The sequence below is a fragment of the Anser cygnoides genome, chromosome 12, assembly GCF_040182565.1.
Source record: "Anser cygnoides isolate HZ-2024a breed goose chromosome 12, Taihu_goose_T2T_genome, whole genome shotgun sequence".
NCBI classification, from domain to species: Eukaryota; Metazoa; Chordata; class Aves; order Anseriformes; family Anatidae; genus Anser; species Anser cygnoides.
Window position 1 is genome coordinate 12,357,085 of NC_089884.1, and position 18,139 is coordinate 12,375,223.

The following is an 18,139-nucleotide window of genomic DNA, read 5'->3' on the forward strand; positions in this document are numbered from 1 at the left end:
TCAAGGTGTAGAAGCCAGGTATATTTATTATTTGGTAGATCTGCTGATTCTAAGCCGGTCTTGCACTGGGGGCCCAGCTCGTTGCCTGCATGCTGGAGGCTGGCGGGGGCTCTCCTGCAAGCCGTGCCCGTCCTCCTGCCCGTGCCCACCCCGGTGGCTGCCCCGGCACCGCGAGCCCGCCCGTGCTACACGGCTGCTCACAGACCCTGGCAAGGCACCGTCCTGCGTGGACAAAGGCTACGGCACCACGGTCTGAAGTGTCTAAAGATAGCTTGCTAGCGATGAGGGCTTGCACACACAGCATAATCCACGAGTGTGATGTTAATGAGCTGGCAGCGCGGTTAATTATCCATCCGCTAGTGGGAAGTGACAAGCCTCTGAAGTGTAATTAATCACCGTTCCCAAAACAAAAAAACAATCAGAGTGGAAGTGGGTGCCAGCCCATCCACCCGAGCTGTTGGTCTTGCTCCTTCTCATAGATACCCAACTCTGAGTCCTTTACCCCCCTGCACGCCAGCTTCTGGTGGATACCAGCATGGAGGGAAGCTGGCCACCATCTCCTTCAGTTCTTCCCCCTCCTCCCTACCTCCGGGCTGGATCTCAGAGCACCCATCTGCCCCAGCTCTCCCTGCTCCTTGGTGCCAGCCCCGACCTGCAAGCTCCCCAGCAGTATTTCATTGATGGAGCTCAACGTCAGGTTGCTGAAGACCATATTGAGGTGATCAATGCCTCGCAGCTCCTGGATATGGACTTTCTGCTTCTGCTGGTTGCGCCACCGCTTGCACAGCTCTGAACTGCGTCTGTTGACAGTGTCATCCCCATCCCCATAAATCATGTCCACGGGGTCCTCATAAGGGAAATGCTCATCATATATGTAGGTTTCCACGGTGGGATAGCCTGTGCCATAGAGGCAATATGTGTCCACACCAGGAGGGGGTAAGCCCTTCAGCAAGTCCTTCATGTCCTCCCACATGTACCAGCCATCCTCCAAGTTGACATCGGTGAAGAACTGCTTGTAGTCCCGGTAGGTGTAATTGTAGGAGGGTGTGGAGATGAAAATGTGGTCCTCAGGCCAGGCCAGGCTTGTTGGGAACATCCAGGGGCTGGTGGTGGTCATGCGCTGCTCTTCACGCAGCTTGATATTGGACATAAGTGGGATGCCCTGATTATCACCTGCAGGACATAAGGACTCATCAGAAACAGGGAGAAGAAAAGTACCAAGGTAAGGGTGAGAGGGGCCAACAGTGTTCACAACAGTGTGTCTTCTCCTCATTCCTCAGCAGGGCTCTTCCCTCCATTTCTGCATCTCTCCAGGGTGTCAGAGGGAGCATGTGTGCTGTGCAGTGCATGTGCAGGACACGATGGATCCCTACATACTGCCTAACATACTCAGCATTTGCCCAAGGTTTGCCACCTCTCAGCCACTCTAGACTCACAGCATGCACCTACTGTGGCAAGGCTGTCAATATCCAGAACAAACACCAAAACTCTTCTCTCGGGCTTTAACCCTCCAGCTGAAGAAGGGGCTTAGTGTAGACAAACCTGGAGGTATGGTGGCACTGACCAACCCAGCCCTGGGCTTTCCCTGCAAGCCCTACACCTCCACGCATGGGTGACCTGAGCCCAAGGGGGCTGATAGCAGGTGGGCAACCTGCATTGCCTCCTGCAAGCCTGGGTGTTTTTGGTGTGTCTGGAGTCCTAAGACCGTGCAACGATCTTAGATGACCTTAAAAAAAATTCTCTGGACTGTGTAACAACTAAGAATGATGCAAGGGGTCAGATGTTAAAATTTTCAAGCACATGATTTTAAATAAATTCCTTGCATTTTGGAGTCTCAGCTTGTGACTTGTAGATATTTGGGCTGTCAGCATTAGGCAATTGATTGTGGCTTTCTGGACTGAAAAGAAGCTAAAGAGGAACTGGGTGAAGGGAGTTTAAAGCCTGAAAAAAAGCTTATGGGGGATGGGCTCTGATACATGGGGAGATGCCAGCAAGTGGTGCAGGACAGTGCGAGGGTCCCTTCAGTGGCCTCCGTGTCCTCTGCTACAGAAGGGTCGTACAGCTAGGAGCAAAGGTCGATCTGCCTCACAATCCTGCACCATCGGAGGCAGTGTGGATGTCTGGGGAGGCAGCGAGAAGAGGGTGAGCTCCCCAGACTGCTTCCCTGGCCCCACAATTTGTGTCTGAAGCATTTTCTTGCCGAGGATGGGCAGTTCTGGTTTCAAGGAGCACCCCTAGCCCCCGGCTGTTTGTCCCCCACCTCTTCCACCGCAGTGTCTGGTCCCTGCTCACTGCCACCCTTCCATTTCTGCAGGAGAGAAAGAAAACAAAGAAGTCTCTGCACACGAGAAATCACTCACCAGATGCCAGGACACGCAGGGGCTTGACGGACCCTCCCCAGGGCGCACCCAGGGAGATGAAGCCCCCGATGTACTGATCTTTCCAGGCTTGTCTCTGCTGTAGCAAGAAGTAGAGGACGTTGAGGTTGCCCATGCTGTGCGCAATGAGGAAGACACGCTGCTGGTACTCATCGTGCATCTCCTCTATCAGCGCCTTCAGGTTCTGGAAGTATTCAGGTTGCTCCTCTGTGGGCAAGAGAGGCACCAACTCGTGGGCAGCTCAGTCATGGCCACAGGGCTGACCCCAAGAGCCCCAGATGGAGAGAAGTGTGGGCACAGCCACCAGAAGTGCCACCAGGCACATTCACGTTAGAGTGCTGCTGGTGGCCAAGTGCTCATTGACACAGCCAGCCAGCCCTGTCCAGGGGTTCCTCCATGCTGAAGCATCCCCCTACTCCTGTCAGCGTGCTGGCCTGCTCACCGAGAACCATCCTGCCTCCCTCCCCGCATGCGTGACCTGGTCACAACCCTAGACTTACGGGGCCCGACCCTCCAGTCATAGGGGGCTGCCCGAACCGTCTGGTCCCTCACGTAGCCGTTGTTCACCAGGTTCTGCACCAGGGTGTGCAGGTAACCTGCAGAGAGAGAACAGATGGGAATTAGGTCTACGGTCTTCTCCTGTTATACTTTTTCCACCCTGATCCTATTCACAGCCAGAATTCCCTTTGATAAGCTCGATTGTTCCGGTCAGAGATAGTGGCTGTGTGTGTCCTGGAAGCATGACGCACTGGGGTCAAGGCACTCGGAGTGGGAAGGGAATGTGTCCCTGGGGTCAGCGTCCCTCACGCCTGGGTGACCTGGGCTCCATCAGCTGTGCACAACCAGGCTGGGATGAACCTTGTGAGTGTGGAGACTCCTCTGCTGGAGGGTGTTTGGGAGCCCTGGACACCCTGTGCCTCTCCACGAAGCTGGCTTCTCTCACCTGCCAGTTTGCTCTGGTCCAGGTATTCCACAGAATAGGTCTTGCCGAAGCCAGGTACACGGATGTGCACCCCAGGGGCATTGGACATTTTCCGAGAGGTTCGGTTGTACACCACCCTGCAGGGACAGGACAGAAGATAGGAGCAGGGCTGTGTCCGTGGGGGACAGGGTAGAGATCACCAGGTGGCAGCTTGGCCCCAGGGGCCTGTTTCCAAGTCTTGTGTGGATGGGGACATGGACTGGTGCTGAGCCAGCGTCCCCATGTCGCTCTGGGCTCCTGTATTTGGGCAGGAAGCTCCGTGGAGCAGGCTGCAGTGTCTCTCTGGCCCTGCTGCCATGGGCAGGGTGGCAGCATCTCTAGGAGGTGCTGAGGACAGTCTGGCTGGCACGAGCACGTGGTGGGGATGTGGAAAAGGGGCAGGCATTTGGAAAGCACCGGTGAGAGCTGTGTTCAGAATGCACGGTCCAGGCAGGACGGTGCTCCCGTGTTTCTGTGTGTGTGCTGGGTCAAGGCCAGAGAGGGAGGAGAGGGGAGGGAGATCCCTGGTAGGTCATTTCCCTGGGGACCTCCCGGGATGGGGGTGAGCGGTACCTGGTGTTATCGATCCAGCAGTCAACTCCCACTGGCAGGAATGTGTTGAGGTTGAGCCAGATGGTGAAATAGTCCTCAGTTTTGCGGTAGCACATCCAGTTCACCACATCTGGCTTGTCCAGCTTGGCTTCCAGCTGGTTCCCAAGACACCCGGGCACTGCAGGCACCACAGAAAGAGACCAGGGCCAGCTAGACCCCATCTCTGTGGGGCTGCCTGGTCCCATGCTTCCCTAGCCTCCATCCTCCCTTGGGGCTGCCTGGCTGGGGACACCCGGGGACCTGGACGTGCTGTTGGATGCTGTTGGAAGCAGCACCCACGGAAAACAGCCTGCCCAGGTCCTGGTCCCTGCCAAGCACAACGCATCTGAGGGCACTTGGAGATGCGGGGTGAGCACAAAAGTGGTGGCACCGTGCTAAAAGCACGTCCCTGGGGACCACTGAGCTGCCTCTCCCCACCACGTGCGCTCTGCGCTGCGACACCCAGCCAAGAGCTGCCGCCACCACCCAGCGCCCACCCAAGCGTGAGGAGATACACCAGCATGAAGCAGCCTGGTGCATCTCCCCCTGCATGGCTGCCTTTCCATGCTCCTCTCCTCTCTGCAGCCACAGGGATAGAGCCGGAGCTCCTTGGGGCTGCCCAGCCCCACCGTGTCCCCTGCCCTACAAATCACACCCATCGGTTTGCCCAGGGTAGCAGAGGCCCTGGGGAGGTGTCCAGGGTGAAAGTTGTCCCAGTGCTGATGCCCAAGGCCCACACACTGTTTTCCTGAACTTTAAACCCTCCATGTAGGCTGAACAAGGTCTCTGAAATGGTTCGGAACCGCTCCCTGTGGGAATTCAGTGCAAATATCACATACGGTAAACACAACCCCGTTTTAGCCAAGTTCACTGCCTGCCACATGTGACCTGGGCTCTGCCTCTGGGACCTGCGCCGCGGTTCCCTGGCAGGGACAGGGGACGCTCACTATGGAGATTGCTCCCGGCCAGCGTGCAGGATCTGAGACCTCCCCCAAAGCACTGGACAAGGATGAGAAGTGAAGGGACCACAGGGGACAGTGGCTGCCAGGCTGGTGGGATGGGAGCGCCGGGTGCTGAGTGAACCCGGCAGCCCTAGCAGGACCCCAACTGTGTCAAGGACACGGGTTTGAGAGAGCCATAGCAGTGTCCCTGCGGCGGGGTGCAAGGTCAACCTCGCCCAGAGATGCTCCAGCCTCATCCCACCCACCACAGCCACAGCTCCACGGCATGACAGAGTATTCCCAGGGATGCAGGGACATCCAAAAGCCTCGTCCCATGCAAGGGGGGAATGGGATCTGCTGGTTGCCTTGTTCAACCTGCTTCATGGCTCCTTCACCCTTGTGGAGGCTCCCTGTGGATACGGGGAAGGTCTAATCCTGCCTTTAAAGCAGGGTGAGGGTCAGCACATCCTTCCCCGTACACAAGTGGATGCTGGTGGAGGAGACCCCAGGCGTGGGATGGGGCGGGCAGAGGACTGCTGGACCTGCCCAGGGAGCGAGCAGAGCGGGTGGCAGCTCCTGGGGCAGGTGGTCACCCCCAGTCCCATGGGGGACTGCCCCCTCAAGGGTGCTGGGGGCAGCTGGGCACCCTCCTCCTGCTGCCCCTTCTCCCCCCCATCCCCCGGGGCAGCCAGCAGCCCCAGTGTGCGTAGTCCTGAGCTCTGCCTCGCCTCGGAGAGGACATTAGGTAATTATTAAGGGAGCTCCTGTGGGGGCGGAGGGGTTATCGTGGGTCCCAAGGGCACTGGGGGTTTCTGGGACGCCTGGCCCAGGGGGATGGGCTGCACGCCCATGGTGTCCCGACCACCCCAGCACCATGGCTTGGGCACAGGGCAGGGGTGAGGCTAGTGCTGGGGGTGCAGGGCAGAGCCAGGAACCCCTGCTGCTGGGATGGGGAGAAAGGGAGGTGCTGGGGGGGCTTGGACTGGGGCTGCATGGGGGTCTGAGCAAGCTGCAGCCAGGTGCAAGAGCGTTGTGGAGATGCTCTTGTTGCTGCAGGCCATCCTGAGAAGAGGGGACGGTGCCACGCCACCCCCTGCTCTACTTGGTGACAGCCACTGGGGCCTCCTGGCCACCGAGGCTCCAGGCACTGTCCCTCCAACCACGCCGTGCCAGAGGCTGGGGGCACGGCCGCCCCTGCCAGGCTGTGGTGCACAGCGCGGGTTGCCCTGGCACACGCAGAACTCCATGGGCACGGGTGTTCAAAGGGTCAGCCTTCAGACGTTCTGCTTTTTCTCTTCTCTTTTTAAAAGGGAAACTCCGTTTGATTAAAAAAAAAAAAAAAAGAGAGAGAGAGAGAAAAATAACCCCTCTGCTCAGAACAGGTCCTGTGGCAAAATCCCATGCCAAGTCCCCAGAGACGGCACAGGGGGCACAGGAAGGCTGGCCACAGCCGTGCACCACCAGGAGGTGTTTGCAAGCAGCCCTGGCCAGGCAGCGGGACCGGTGCTCCATCCCCACGTCCCTAGGTGGTGCCCCAACCTCTTCTGCCTCTCCGTGCACCTCTGGTATCGCCAACGCCCTGGCAGGGTGGTCTGATGTGAGACAGGCACCCTCCTGCAGCATTAGGGGATGGAGCAACCATCACTGGGGAGCAGCAACAAGCACGGGGCTGGGGCAGACGGCAGGGGAGCAAGGGGTGGTAGATCCCATCCCGTTGGAACAGCAGTGGGGAGCTGCAGCCCCCTGTGCCTCTGCCAGCAGACCCCTCCCCGAGCAGAGCAAGCCCTGACCCCCCCTCGGCCACGCTGGGGTCTCCGATAAGTTGGGCAGAGACTGCAAAGTGCCCCGGCCTCACCACCAGCACCCGGGCGGGCGGGCTGGGGCCGGGCAGATGTGACCTTACCGAGCACCACGGGCGGCGTGCTGTTGGTCGGGGGTGCCTCTGGGGTGGAGGTGGGTGGGAAGAGGACATTGAAGAGCCAGAACTGGGACGCGGGCTGCGGGAGCAGCAGCAGCGTCAGCAGCGCAAACCCAGCGCCCGTCCTCCCCATGGCCAGCTTGGCTGGGCTTCCCTCCGGACGTCGCCAAGCAAACAGCCTTTTATATTTTACGCAGGTCCAGGCAGAGGCGCTCGGGCCGCAGGGGAGGGGAGAGCTGCAAGGGGCTGGCCGTGATGGGGAGGAGGGACGGGGAGGGACGAAGGCCCAGCCTTGCGGACGTGCCATGGACTCTCTGCATGCCCGGAGCCCTGCCCGCGGGTGTGAGCAGACCTGGGGGCTCAACCCATGGCCTCACGGTGCCTGAGCTGTGTGCGGGGACGGTGACCGCCACGTGCCTCCAGAGGGTGACGCTGGGCTGGGGCCCTGCCAGGGCAGCCCCCTGTGCACCGGGATCTCTGCAAAACCATTGCTGTGACTCGGAGTCGAACCGAGGTCGCTGCGGCCACAGCGCAGAGTACTGACCACTATACGATCACAGCAGCGCGGCGGAGGCCGTGCGCTCCGGGCCTTGCCTCGGGCCCTGCTCCCCCCCTGCCTCCCTCAGAGGATCCACGGCTGCCCTCGGGCATCCCGCGGTGCCAGGAGAAGGGGCAGAGCTGGAGGAGGCCGTGCTGGGCCTTCGCAGCGTGTCCCGGGAGCCGTGGCTCCGCGGGCCCATCCCTGTGCGGGGCGAGGAGCTGGTGGTGCTGGGGCGCAGGCTTCGGGGCTGCTGCTGCACGGGGAGAGCGGAGCCGGGCACTGGCATGGGGCAGAGGCTGCTCCAGGCCACTGCTCTCAGAAGCAGGAGCCCCAGGACGTGCCCAGTCCCCAGCCCCGTCTCTCCCCCAGGTCAGGCGCTGCCCGTCCTGCCTTCAGCCGGCCCCGCATGGACGGAGCTGCCCCGCGGAGCTGCCCCTTCCCTGCCCAGGGCTGAGCGTCCCGGGGCAGGGGCAGGGGCAGGGAGAGGGGCTCTGGGGTCAGCCTGGTGGTAGCAGCAAGTCCCCATCTCATCACCCTGGTGGCACAAGGACACAGGGGCCTCACCGGGCTGTTCTGAGCATCACCCAAAATCCCAAATGTGAGCCTGGATAGCTCAGTTGGGAGAGCATCAGACTTTTAATCTGAGGGTCCAGGGTTCAAGCCCCTGTTCAGGCGAAAGCTTTATCATTTAGGTGGGAGCAAGGGGAGCCCGAGTGCTGCGGTGGCCCTGTAGGGGCTGCAGCCTGCCCCAGGCACCCTCTGCTGCCTCTTTTCCCTCATGCACACCCTCAGAGGAAGAGCCCGCAGCATGGGAGGGCTGGGCTTCCAAGGACTCTGCTCAGGTCTCTGTGGTGAGGCTGCCGGAGAAGGGGAACAGACATCTTCCACTTGGAGATGGAGGCTGAGGAGGTTCCTGCTGCCCCCTGTCTCCATCTTTGCAGCCATATGAGACGCCCTCACCCAAAAACTCAGCTCCAGCACCCGTGCCTGAGGCTCTGCATTGGGCTGGTTGAGAAGCAGGGCCAAAACAAAGCACTTTTCCCCCTCATCTCTCTGAGAGTGCTGTTGTGTCACTGGAGAACTGGTTGTCGATGAGCCCCTGCTTTTTGGGTGAGGGGCAATAAGTGCTCATGAGAAACAGGATTAGGACAGCAGAAGAGAAACCAGCTCCTGAGATCTCTTAAATAGTCTACTTCGACCCTGGGGCTCTGGAACAGGGGAGCAGAGAGCGCTCTGGCTGTGGAGAAGGTTCTGTAGGATGGACAGGGAGCTTGGTGAATGCGTGGGGTGCTGGAGGAGTGCTGGGGTGCCAGCAGGACACCAGAGCAGTTCTTCCAGCTGCCTGCAGATGCTCTCCACAGGACCTGTTCACATCCCAACCCTGTCCAGGACCAGACTGAGCGGAGTGTGGAAAGATCCGAAGGGCCTGCAAAGGGTTTGGCCTCTTGAAGACCCCACGGAGGTCAGGTTGGAGTTGGGGGACTCAGGGGTGACCTGCTGCCCCACTCCAGGGTTAGGGGATGGAGAACAATTGGGGGTACCCATGGGGCTGAGGTCCTGAGGCCCAAGGTGAGAGCAGGGAGGTCGAGCTGTGTGGCTGTGGGGCTGGTATCTGGACATCTGCTCAGACTGTCCCTACCCATGGAGGTCTCAGCCCCTGGATCTGTTTCCCTTGGGACCATCTCATCTGTCTGCACTGTCCTCAGCCACTGGGACTTTCCCTAATTACTGTACATTATTGGACCTTCCTTCTGGGATGTCCTCATTCCTCAGACTGTCCCCTCCTGGGGCAGCCTCATCCCTGGGTACCACCTTCTGCATTGGGACTGTCCATCCTACAGTGGGCTTGTCCATCAGATTGTCCCATGCATTGGCACAATCCATGGTCAGCTCTTGGATTTGAGACTGGACTTTGTCTTCACCTCCTTCTTCTCCTTTCTCTACCTTTCTCAGTCCTTCCTGCTCACCTTCTCCTGCTCCTTCACCTCTCAGGAAGGCTTGGTGCTAGAGCAGTTTGCCACGGGGTTGCCCAGCACCCCAAACCCACTCACGCCCAAGCAGAGCCCTCCTTCACATTAAGGCAAAAACTATTTGTGTGAGAGCAGAGGCTGCAGTGACACATGGGGCCACCTGAACTGCACTGCACACACTCATATCAATCTCGGATTATTTTGACAAGCTAGAAATTCTTTTAAGAGAAAGCTGAGTAATTCTGGATGAAAAATATCCCTTTGGGGATTTTGACATTTTTGCACAAGGATTTTTTTCAACTTGAACGTACATCAGTTATTCAAGTTCAGTGTGTTATTCTTCAGATAAGCTTAATGGCCTTATATCCAAACCCGTCTTTCTGTGGAAAAAAAACACGGATGAAGACATCTTGTATTTCCTTCCGTGTCTCAGCTGTGCAAAAGTAGAACAGGTGCTTCTGCTGCTAAAAGACAACTTCTGTAGATTATTTTTATTCTCTTTCTTCTGCATTATCTTTAGAAGGGAAAACACTTTGGGAACTTTGTATGAGTAAAGAAATATGTATATTCAGTACAAGAGTAAATGAAGATTGGAGGAGTGTGCAAGTAGTTCCCTACAAACTGCAAATCCTAAAGGCAAACGAGCAATGAATTTTGCCCTCTGTTTCTGTTTCTAGCTCCTTCACTTCCACAGCTTGCTCTCAAAAAAGGAGGAAGAACCTGCGCACCTGCCCAGGAGCATCCCCAGTGCCCGGGGCTCCTCGGTGGCACCTCCCCTGCCCAAAAGGAGGACAGAGCGGCTGCCCTGAGCCCACCGTGGCCACCCATCCCCTCCCACAGCTGCGGCACGGCTCCCTGGTGGAACCATTTCCTCATTTGCTGCTCCTAGCTCTGTTTGCTTTCTAAAGTGAATAAGGTATGAATTAAAAAAAACAAAAAAAAAAAAAAAACAGTCTGCAAATAAAAAGCCTCCCCTCCCCATGCACAAGTGGCTCCTTCGCCAGCTGAGCCCCGAGTGACTTTCCCAGAGGGACCTATCTTGCTCAGTTACTTCTAATTTCTTTTCTGAGAGCTGCTGTCCGAAGTGAGTTCTGCACAGCCGACAGGAGGGGGCACTAAGACAAAGGAAACTCCATGTTTCGGTAGCCTGAAGGCCGGTAAAGACTCAAGGCGGTGGTTTAAAACACTTTCTCAAACTGAAGACCTCCTGGTGCACTACAGAGATCTCCACGTGCCTTTTGGTGCCCCTGGCCCCTCCGCTTGCCAGACCTGCAGCGTGTCAGGATCATTCCTCAGCACGGAATGGGTTTCACCTCTGCCATGAAGTTCTGCATCGCTGGAGGTGCTGCAGCCAAAACCCTGTTCCCCAGGGGGTGCTGGCAGTGGGGCTCTCCTCGCCTTGATCTTCCTTCTCCAGGCTGTCTGTGGGATGGGGTGTCGCCATCCCCCATCCTCCTCAGCACGGCAATGCAGCTGCAAAATGTACTGTCAAGCCCAGACAACGCCGGGGTGGGCTCAGGGCTCTGCGGCGGGGGCTGACACAGGAGCCAGGGGCCTCTGAAGCAGTATTTGCTGTGCACGTGCGCAGCCAAAGATCCCTCCAGTAGCCTCTCATTCAGAAACGGCTGCCAGACCTTCCTCTCCCCCCAAATCTTCTGTGCTCCCCAAAGCAGCAGGGTCCTTCCTCAGCCTTCCAGACCTTTCCCAAGACCACCTGTACCGTGGCCTCTTCTCTCTGGCCTCCTTTGGACCCCTTTCCAGTGGACAGCCGTCCTCCAGGAGCACGTCCCCATTCCCTCCCTTTCCTGCTGGGTTAATGTCCAAATATTCTGCACAAGCTTGCAGCTTGGTCAGGATGGGAAGAAAAGGTCCATCAGGGTGGGTTGGCTGCAGAAGCATCACACATCTTCTGCCTCCCAGGGAAGAGCAAGTTGGGTTGGGGCTGTGTGGGGCTGTGTGAAGCCACAGGTGGGTTGGGGTCACAGGGTGGTTTTGGCAGGGAGCAGGGCATTCCCTTCTCGCAGAGTGGGAGGGTGAGGGAAAGGAAAGGGGAAAGCTGAGTGATTTCCAGGGTGAGCCTCTGAATTCAGAGTTATTCACTATTCACTGTTCCAGCTGGAATAACAGAAAAACAGAGAGGAGACATTGATGTTCACAGACACTTTGCTAAAAGCAGGAGGAAAGTTCCTCCTGTTTTTCCTAAAGGCAAGAAAGGTCAAGGTGCTTTACAACAAGCTCTAGTGGCTGCCTTTGAATCTTGTAGTCATGTTAAGAGTAATTACTTTGACAAATAGAAACTAACCACAGACCTCTGGCTTTACAACAGCTAGACAAGGAGTATACATGGCCAGTCTCCAAGAGTGACACCATTGAAAAGATACAGGCATGAAGAACTGATAATGAGGATGATGATTCTGATTTTGGCAACAGACCTTCTGCTCCCATTTCATCACCTGAACCTAAGCCCGATTAAACAGCCTCCTTGTACCCTGTTATGAAAGGGTACTGCTGGAGACAGAGGTGCTGCCCCACCACCCCAGGTCTCGATGACCACAGTGGCATTTGATGCGGAACAGCTATGGCAGATGTCCTTCCTCTCCATGGGCTGCTCCTGTTGGGTTTTCCACATGGACACTGACAGTGGCTGTCCAAGATGTCCTTTATGGACAAGATGCCATACCCCAGGGCATGGTGTCTATGTTTAGCAACAGCAGGAGGGAAAACAAAACTCTTGCCAAATCAGTGCCTGGGGGACCAAAGAGCCGAGCCTCAATGTCACATGGTGGAGCCCAAGGCTGGAGCACCATAAGGGCTCAAGGGCTGCAGAATTGGGCAGCCTTAATGGGAATCACCCCTGAAATGCCAGTCTGTTGAAAGGAAGGGTGAGTCAGGCTGTTTCGAATGCCACAGGGAGGTCAGAATAATAAGAATAAAGAAGAAAATGCTTGAAAATCCCCCTTCTACTCCCCTAGTCCAACTATTGGGAAACTAATAGAGGAACTTGTCCTCTGACCCAGGGAAATCTGACTACTTGTCTCAAGTGACCAAAATTTTAGACTTGATATTAGCAAAAAATAAGTGAAGCAAGGGGCTAATGTGTGTGTGTCTGGACAACCTTGATGCTGTGCAAGCACCACTCGGCAAACAGTCAAAACAGTGGTGTGTTATCAATGACATGTTAGCCATGAATCTAAAAGATACACTTTACAGATTGTTATGAAGAAAACAAACTCCAGTTATGGTATCTGCTTTAGTCTTATTCATATGTATGTGCCATCCAGGGCAGCTCTAGGTGCTGAAAGGACAAATGGAAGAAGAAGTTGAAATTCATGGTATCAGTCTGGTGCTCAGGTTTGTTTTTGTTTATTTCAGACTGTGGACTCAACCCAGAGAAGCTCTTTTTTGCCATCACAAGACTTTTGCCCATCCTATTTCCACCAGGAGATGCTTTTAGGTGGAGAATTCTCTGAGACAGCATGTGCCCTGCTGGATGTGGCCCAGACATTCATTGACGGTGGAGGAGACTGTTTACTCCTGCCTGCTTGGTGCCAAAATCCAAGGCTGCTCTGCTACTGTGCAGATGTGTCATCTCGCTTTTCCAAATCCAGCCACCTCAGTTGCTGGACCCTCCTGTGCTGCTCCCTCTGCTACTGGTTGTGTGAGATTGTACATTTCCTCATGAAAGCTGTAGTTTCTTCTGTTTTAATATGCCAGATGCTCTTGCTATTTCTCCTCTTGGCTGGCAAATCTAGATTTGTAGTAGCAGCAGTAAGTGGTCTTGCCCTTGTCTCAGGGATGACATGGTCCCCAGGTGTTCAGATGAGTGATGACATGATATTTCTTTCACACCTAGACTTCCTAGATTCTGTATTGCCTTCTTGCTTCCTCATTTTGAAAGGAACTCCAGAAATACTTCTGGTTTTGGTAAGCTGCCCTCTAATTTGTCATGAGCACACAGTTCTGTTGCAGACAATTGTAGGCTGTAAGGCTTCATGTGTGATTTCTGTGGCAGTTCTTGCAAGCCATGGCCTGTTCTGTTGCCTCCAATAGCTGCTCACGCACTGCATTATCACCACTCAGGCAGGCTCTGTCCCGCTGATTCCCATTTCAGTCAAGAAAGTTTTTCTTGGCACTGCTTGCCCAGAGCAAGTGGTGCAGGAAATTACTGTTAAACAGATATCCAGTGGGTACAATAAGGTCAAGCTAATGGACAGTGATAATAAAAAGAGGAAAAGAGTCCTTGAAGGTTTGTGTATAAGCATGATGAATCCACGTAACATCATCACGAATCAATGATTATTTAAATAAAGCTACTTTTGCAAGCAGGATTTGCTGCTTAATTCCTTGCTTCTACTTTCATTTTCCATGAGAAGGGCTGCTCTGCTGTTGCCGCAAAAGAAACTTGGAAGCTAGTGGTGCTTCTCCTTGGGGAGGCAAACTGGTGTTACACACAACACAAGCCTCTCTTTTCATGGCACACCTGGTATAGATGTATTGTGAAGATGCTCTCTTGCTAATGTTCCTGCAAGACACCTGGGAGATGAGGGACTATAGATAACCGAGGGGTAGGACCCTCTGTGCCCAGGCACAAAGCCCTACTGGGATGATGGCCAGGCCCCTAGCCAGAGATCAGCCAATATGACCAACCGAGCTCAATTACTTGCAAAATAACTCTGAAGAGTTCTCCCAAAGCATTAGTGAAGACTCGCAATGGTAGTTAAAAGGCAAGCAAAAAGAAGGCTCACACAGTGCTGTTATTTCTTACAGACACGAGTTTATTAAGACACAGGCACAACTCAGTGTAGCAGCAAAGGGACCACTGCCAGGATCCGGGCACGAGGCTGGGCCAGCATCTCACCAGGGCACAACTTTCCCTTTCCAGTCGAGGAAGGTCCCGGTGTCCTTCTCAGAGAGGGAGGAGATCACATTCAGCATCCCTCGCACACTCACATCCACTGTCACACGGGTCTGCAGGGACAGAAACAACCGTGTGTGCCCAAGGGGTGGCCAGGATCTGCCCTGGCGCCTGCTTGGTTCACTGTCTCCCTGCACGAGGGCTTGGGGCTCTCTGGGGTGAAGGAGGAAAGGCCAGCACAGAGCAAGAAGAGCCCTTGTCTTGTCATCTCATCCCCTCATGTGCCTCAGGGCACCTGCCAAAGAGCTATCCCACAGCCCAGCATGTATGGAAGTGTTCAGTCCACAGAAAGCTCTACATTCCCAAAACAAGAGGTTCTTCCAAATGTTGGTCAAAAACTCTCCTACCTTATCTTCTATTGTGCCTCCCATGTCTGTTTTCACCCAGCCAGGATGGAAAGCAGCACAGAGGATGCCGTGTTCCCGGTACCCCAAAGACTGGCACTTGGTGAGCATGTTCAGAGCAGCCTGCGGGGAGACACCGCAGGGATCAGGGTGGGGAAGAGGATGGGGATATGTGCAGACCCCACAGCACTCTCCCCATGCAGATGCCCAGCCCAGACAAGGCCCCCTGTGGTCTGGCCAGGGATGAGGCACAGGAATGTGCCATGGGAGGGAAACAGCGACAGACTGGAGCTCAGCTGCAGCCGTGAGAGTTGCAGGGACTGAGGGGAAGGTTGGGAGGTATGCAAGATTGTTCAGAAGGGAAAATGTCCAGGTTCATGCCCAGCAGTGTGGCAGTACCTTGCTGCAGCGATATGAGAGAGCTTGTGCGTACTCCCAGAGATAGACGTCCTGAATGGAGCCAGCATAGCTGGACATGTTGATGATGGCTGCCTTGCTGCAGCTCAGCCCTGAGCCCGGGCTCCCCTGGGCAGCCTTCTTCAGCAGGGGCAGGAATGCCTGAGAGGAGAGGAGAAGTGGTGGGTCCACACAGAGGTGGTGCAGGGGAGAGGACCAGCTCCTTCCACAGTGGGCAGTGCTTCCACCAGCAGCCGCCTTCCTCTTCCCCCTGCCCCTTAGCACCAGCCCCAGTCAGTTCCACCAGCTTCTTGTGGGAGCTTGGGAGTGCTGGGCCCGTCACCAGAGCAAGAGTGGAGCTGGGCCCTGTCCCACCAGGACCAGTGGGACATGCTCCCGGGAGGAGCATACTTTCCATGCTCCTGGGAGGGCCGTGGGGCCGCAGGGCAGGGATGTTCCTGGAGCTGTGGTGAGGGCCTCACCTGGCTCAGCAGCAGGGGCCCAATGGTGTTGGTGGCGTACATCTGGTACATGTCCTCCTGTGTCACGTTGTCAAGAGAACTGTTATTTCCAATTCCAGCATTGTTGATGAGGAGGTTGAGACCTGAGCCCTTAAGGCGCTCCCCGACGCTGGCTGCAGCTGCCTTGATGCTGGCGGGCTCGGTGACTTCTGCAGGGGCAAGGCGGGGAGGTGAGCACCCGATCCCCTTAGGGGCTGCCACCACGCATGGTGCTGGGGGTCAGAGTGGTGTGGGCAGAGCGGGGAGCCCAGGCAAGGGACCCTCAGCCTCGGGGTACGGCTGGGGCACTTACCAAGTGGGATGATGACCAGATTGGGGTGCTTGGAAGCCAAGTTCTGCAGCTCCTGAAAGAGATGGGATGATGTGGGCATGGAAAGGCAGGACTGGCTGCACAGAGGCTCAGCCTTTTCTGGCACCACCTCATGCCCAGCGTCCTGCTCCCTCCATGTACCACGCGTCTCACTCTGCCCACCATGGCCATCACCTGCCCCAGCAGCAGAAGCTCCCTGCCCAGCCCCAAGGAGCCCTGGGCACAGCTCATCCCATGGCCGTCCTACCCCGGCTTTCTGTGCCCTGGGACTGTGCCCAGGGCTGCAGCCCCGTGATGGAGACCCTCACACATCCCCGCCTCGCACCACAGGGCTGCTCCTGCACCGGGCGCTGCCCTGCCCTGCTGTCCCCCACCGCCACCAGCCTCACCTGTGCTCGCTGTCCCTTGGGGTCCCGACAGGCTGCAAAGACACACTCGGGTGGGTTTGGCAGCCCCAGCAAGTGCCGGACAAACCCCAGGCCGATTCCTCGGTTGGCTCCAGTCACCAGAACGGAGCGGACACGAAGCTCTCCCATATTGATTCTCCTGCCTCTGCTCCAATGTTCATTGTTTGTTCAGTTCCCTAATGCTTCTTATAGTGTGTTGAGCTGCCACCCCACCCACACAGGGCTTGCACAAACCCTTGGCTCTGGGTGCAATCTCTCCAGCTCTTTGAACTCTCTAGGAACCCGGTTCCTGGCTGGGAGCCATCCCTCCTTACTGAAGCGCAAAAATCACCTTGCTTTTTATGGCAAACTCTGCTTGTAAGGTGTGTGGAAGGTCAGTGTTTGCTCCAGAGGTATCTGGTCAAGGCCCTTTTCCAGTGCAAAACCAGATACGGAAAAAGGGAGGAAGCCATAAAGAACACACAGGGACACAGACCTTACCTAAAAAGGATAAGGGAGGGTGACAGAAGACTCAGATGGTGAGGGATCCAACTGGGGAAGGTGCCCCACTTGACCTGTGGTTTGCAAACAGGCAAGGACTTGTGGGTGATGGGATGGTTGGAGGCTATCTTGGGCACAGTGATCAAAATGACGGAGTTTTTGATCCCTAGTGAAGTTAGGAAGGCAGTTAGCAGAACATAAAATCAGAATGGTTTGGGTTGGAAGGGACCTTAAAGATCATATGGTTTCAACCCCCCTGCCATGGGCAGGGACACCTCCCACTAGAACAGGTTGCTCAAAGTCCCATCCAACATTTCCAGAAATAGGGCATCAGTAGCTTCTCTGGGCAACCTGTTCCAGTGCCTTATCACCCTCATAGTAAAGAATTTCTTCCTTATATCTAATCTAAACCTATCCTCTTTTAGTTTAAAGCCATTACTCCTTGTCCTGTTAAGAGTCCCTCCCCAGCTTTCCCGTAGACCCCCTTTAGGTACTGAAGGCCTCTATAAGGTCTCCTCAGAGCCTTCTCTTCTCCAGGCTGAACAACCCCAGCTCCTTCAGCCTGTCTTCATAGGAGAGGTGCCCCAGCTCCTTGATCATCTTTGTGGCCCACCTCTGGACTCGATCTAATACTTCCATGTCCTTCTTGTGCTGGGGGCTCCAGACCTGAATGCAGGGCTCCAGGTGGGGTCTTCACAAGAGCAGAGTAGAGAGGGAAAATCACCTCCATCTCCCTGCTGGCCATGTTTCTTTTGGTGCAGCCCTGGATACGGTTGGCTTTCTGGGCTGCAAGCGCACATTGCTGGCTCATGTCGAGCTTCTCGTTAACCAACAACCCCAGGTCTTTCTCATCAGGGCTGCTTTCAATCCATTCCACACACCCCTCCCAGCCTTTATTTGTGCTTGGGATTGCCCTTTGGTTTCCAGAGGGCAGACTTTTGCCAATTTAGAGACCTGGCTGACAGAGTGCCCTGGGAGGTGGTTCTGAAAGGCAAAGGGATCCAGGGAGGCTGGACATTCTTCAAGAATGTAACGTTAAATGCACAGGAGTAGGCCATCCCAAAGCACCAACGGTGGAGCCACTGGGGGGGAAGGCCATCCTGGCTGACCAGAGAGCTGCTTCTGGAACTTAGGAAGGAAAAGAGAGTCTATAGACTTTGGAAAAAGGGGCAGGCAACACAGGAGGACTGTCAAGCTGTGGTCAGTCTGTGCAGGGAGAAAATTAGCAGGGCCAAAGCCCAGCTGGAACTCAATTTGGCTAGTGCAATAAAAGACTATTAAAAATGCTTTTATAAACATCTCATCAGCAAAAGGAGAATTAGGGAGATTCTCCATCCTGTATTGGATGTGAGGGAAAATGTAGTGATGAACAGTGAGGAGAAAGCTGAGGTACTTCCTGCCCTTTTTGCCTGTCTTTATTAGTAAGGCTAATTGTTATCAGGGTACCCAGCTCCCTGGGTTGGAAG

At 55.6% G+C, this 18,139-nt stretch overlaps 2 protein-coding genes and 2 non-coding genes across 4 annotated transcripts; 1 reads left to right on the forward strand and 3 right to left on the reverse strand.

Annotated features, from left to right (window-relative positions):
* On the reverse strand, positions 1-7,016 carry LCAT (lecithin-cholesterol acyltransferase). Its single transcript, XM_013176745.3, has 6 exons — positions 6,775-7,016; positions 3,913-4,069; positions 3,322-3,437; positions 2,879-2,974; positions 2,361-2,585; positions 1-1,173 (listed from the first exon to the last, which is right to left on the reverse strand). Exons 1-6 carry the CDS (start codon positions 6,920-6,922, stop codon positions 563-565), a joined length of 1,353 nt encoding a protein of 450 aa, XP_013032199.1. The 5' UTR covers positions 6,923-7,016; the 3' UTR covers positions 1-562.
* Positions 7,017-7,278: 262 nt separating this feature from the next.
* TRNAH-GUG (transfer RNA histidin (anticodon GUG)) lies at positions 7,279-7,350 on the reverse strand. Its single transcript has one exon. It is a non-coding gene; the product is annotated as a tRNA-His (tRNA).
* A 582-nt stretch (positions 7,351-7,932) lies between these two features.
* TRNAK-UUU (transfer RNA lysine (anticodon UUU)) lies at positions 7,933-8,005 on the forward strand. The gene has a single exon. It is a non-coding gene; the product is annotated as a tRNA-Lys (tRNA).
* Positions 8,006-14,040: 6,035 nt separating this feature from the next.
* On the reverse strand, positions 14,041-17,394 carry LOC125181225 (C-signal-like). Its single transcript, XM_048055446.2, has 6 exons — positions 16,176-17,394; positions 15,769-15,820; positions 15,438-15,625; positions 14,959-15,117; positions 14,563-14,682; positions 14,041-14,268 (listed from the first exon to the last, which is right to left on the reverse strand). The coding sequence occupies exons 1-6, from the start codon at positions 16,320-16,322 to the stop codon at positions 14,155-14,157; spliced, it is 780 nt and encodes a 259-aa protein (XP_047911403.2). The 5' UTR covers positions 16,323-17,394; the 3' UTR covers positions 14,041-14,154.
* Between the last annotated feature and the right edge of the window lie 745 nt (positions 17,395-18,139).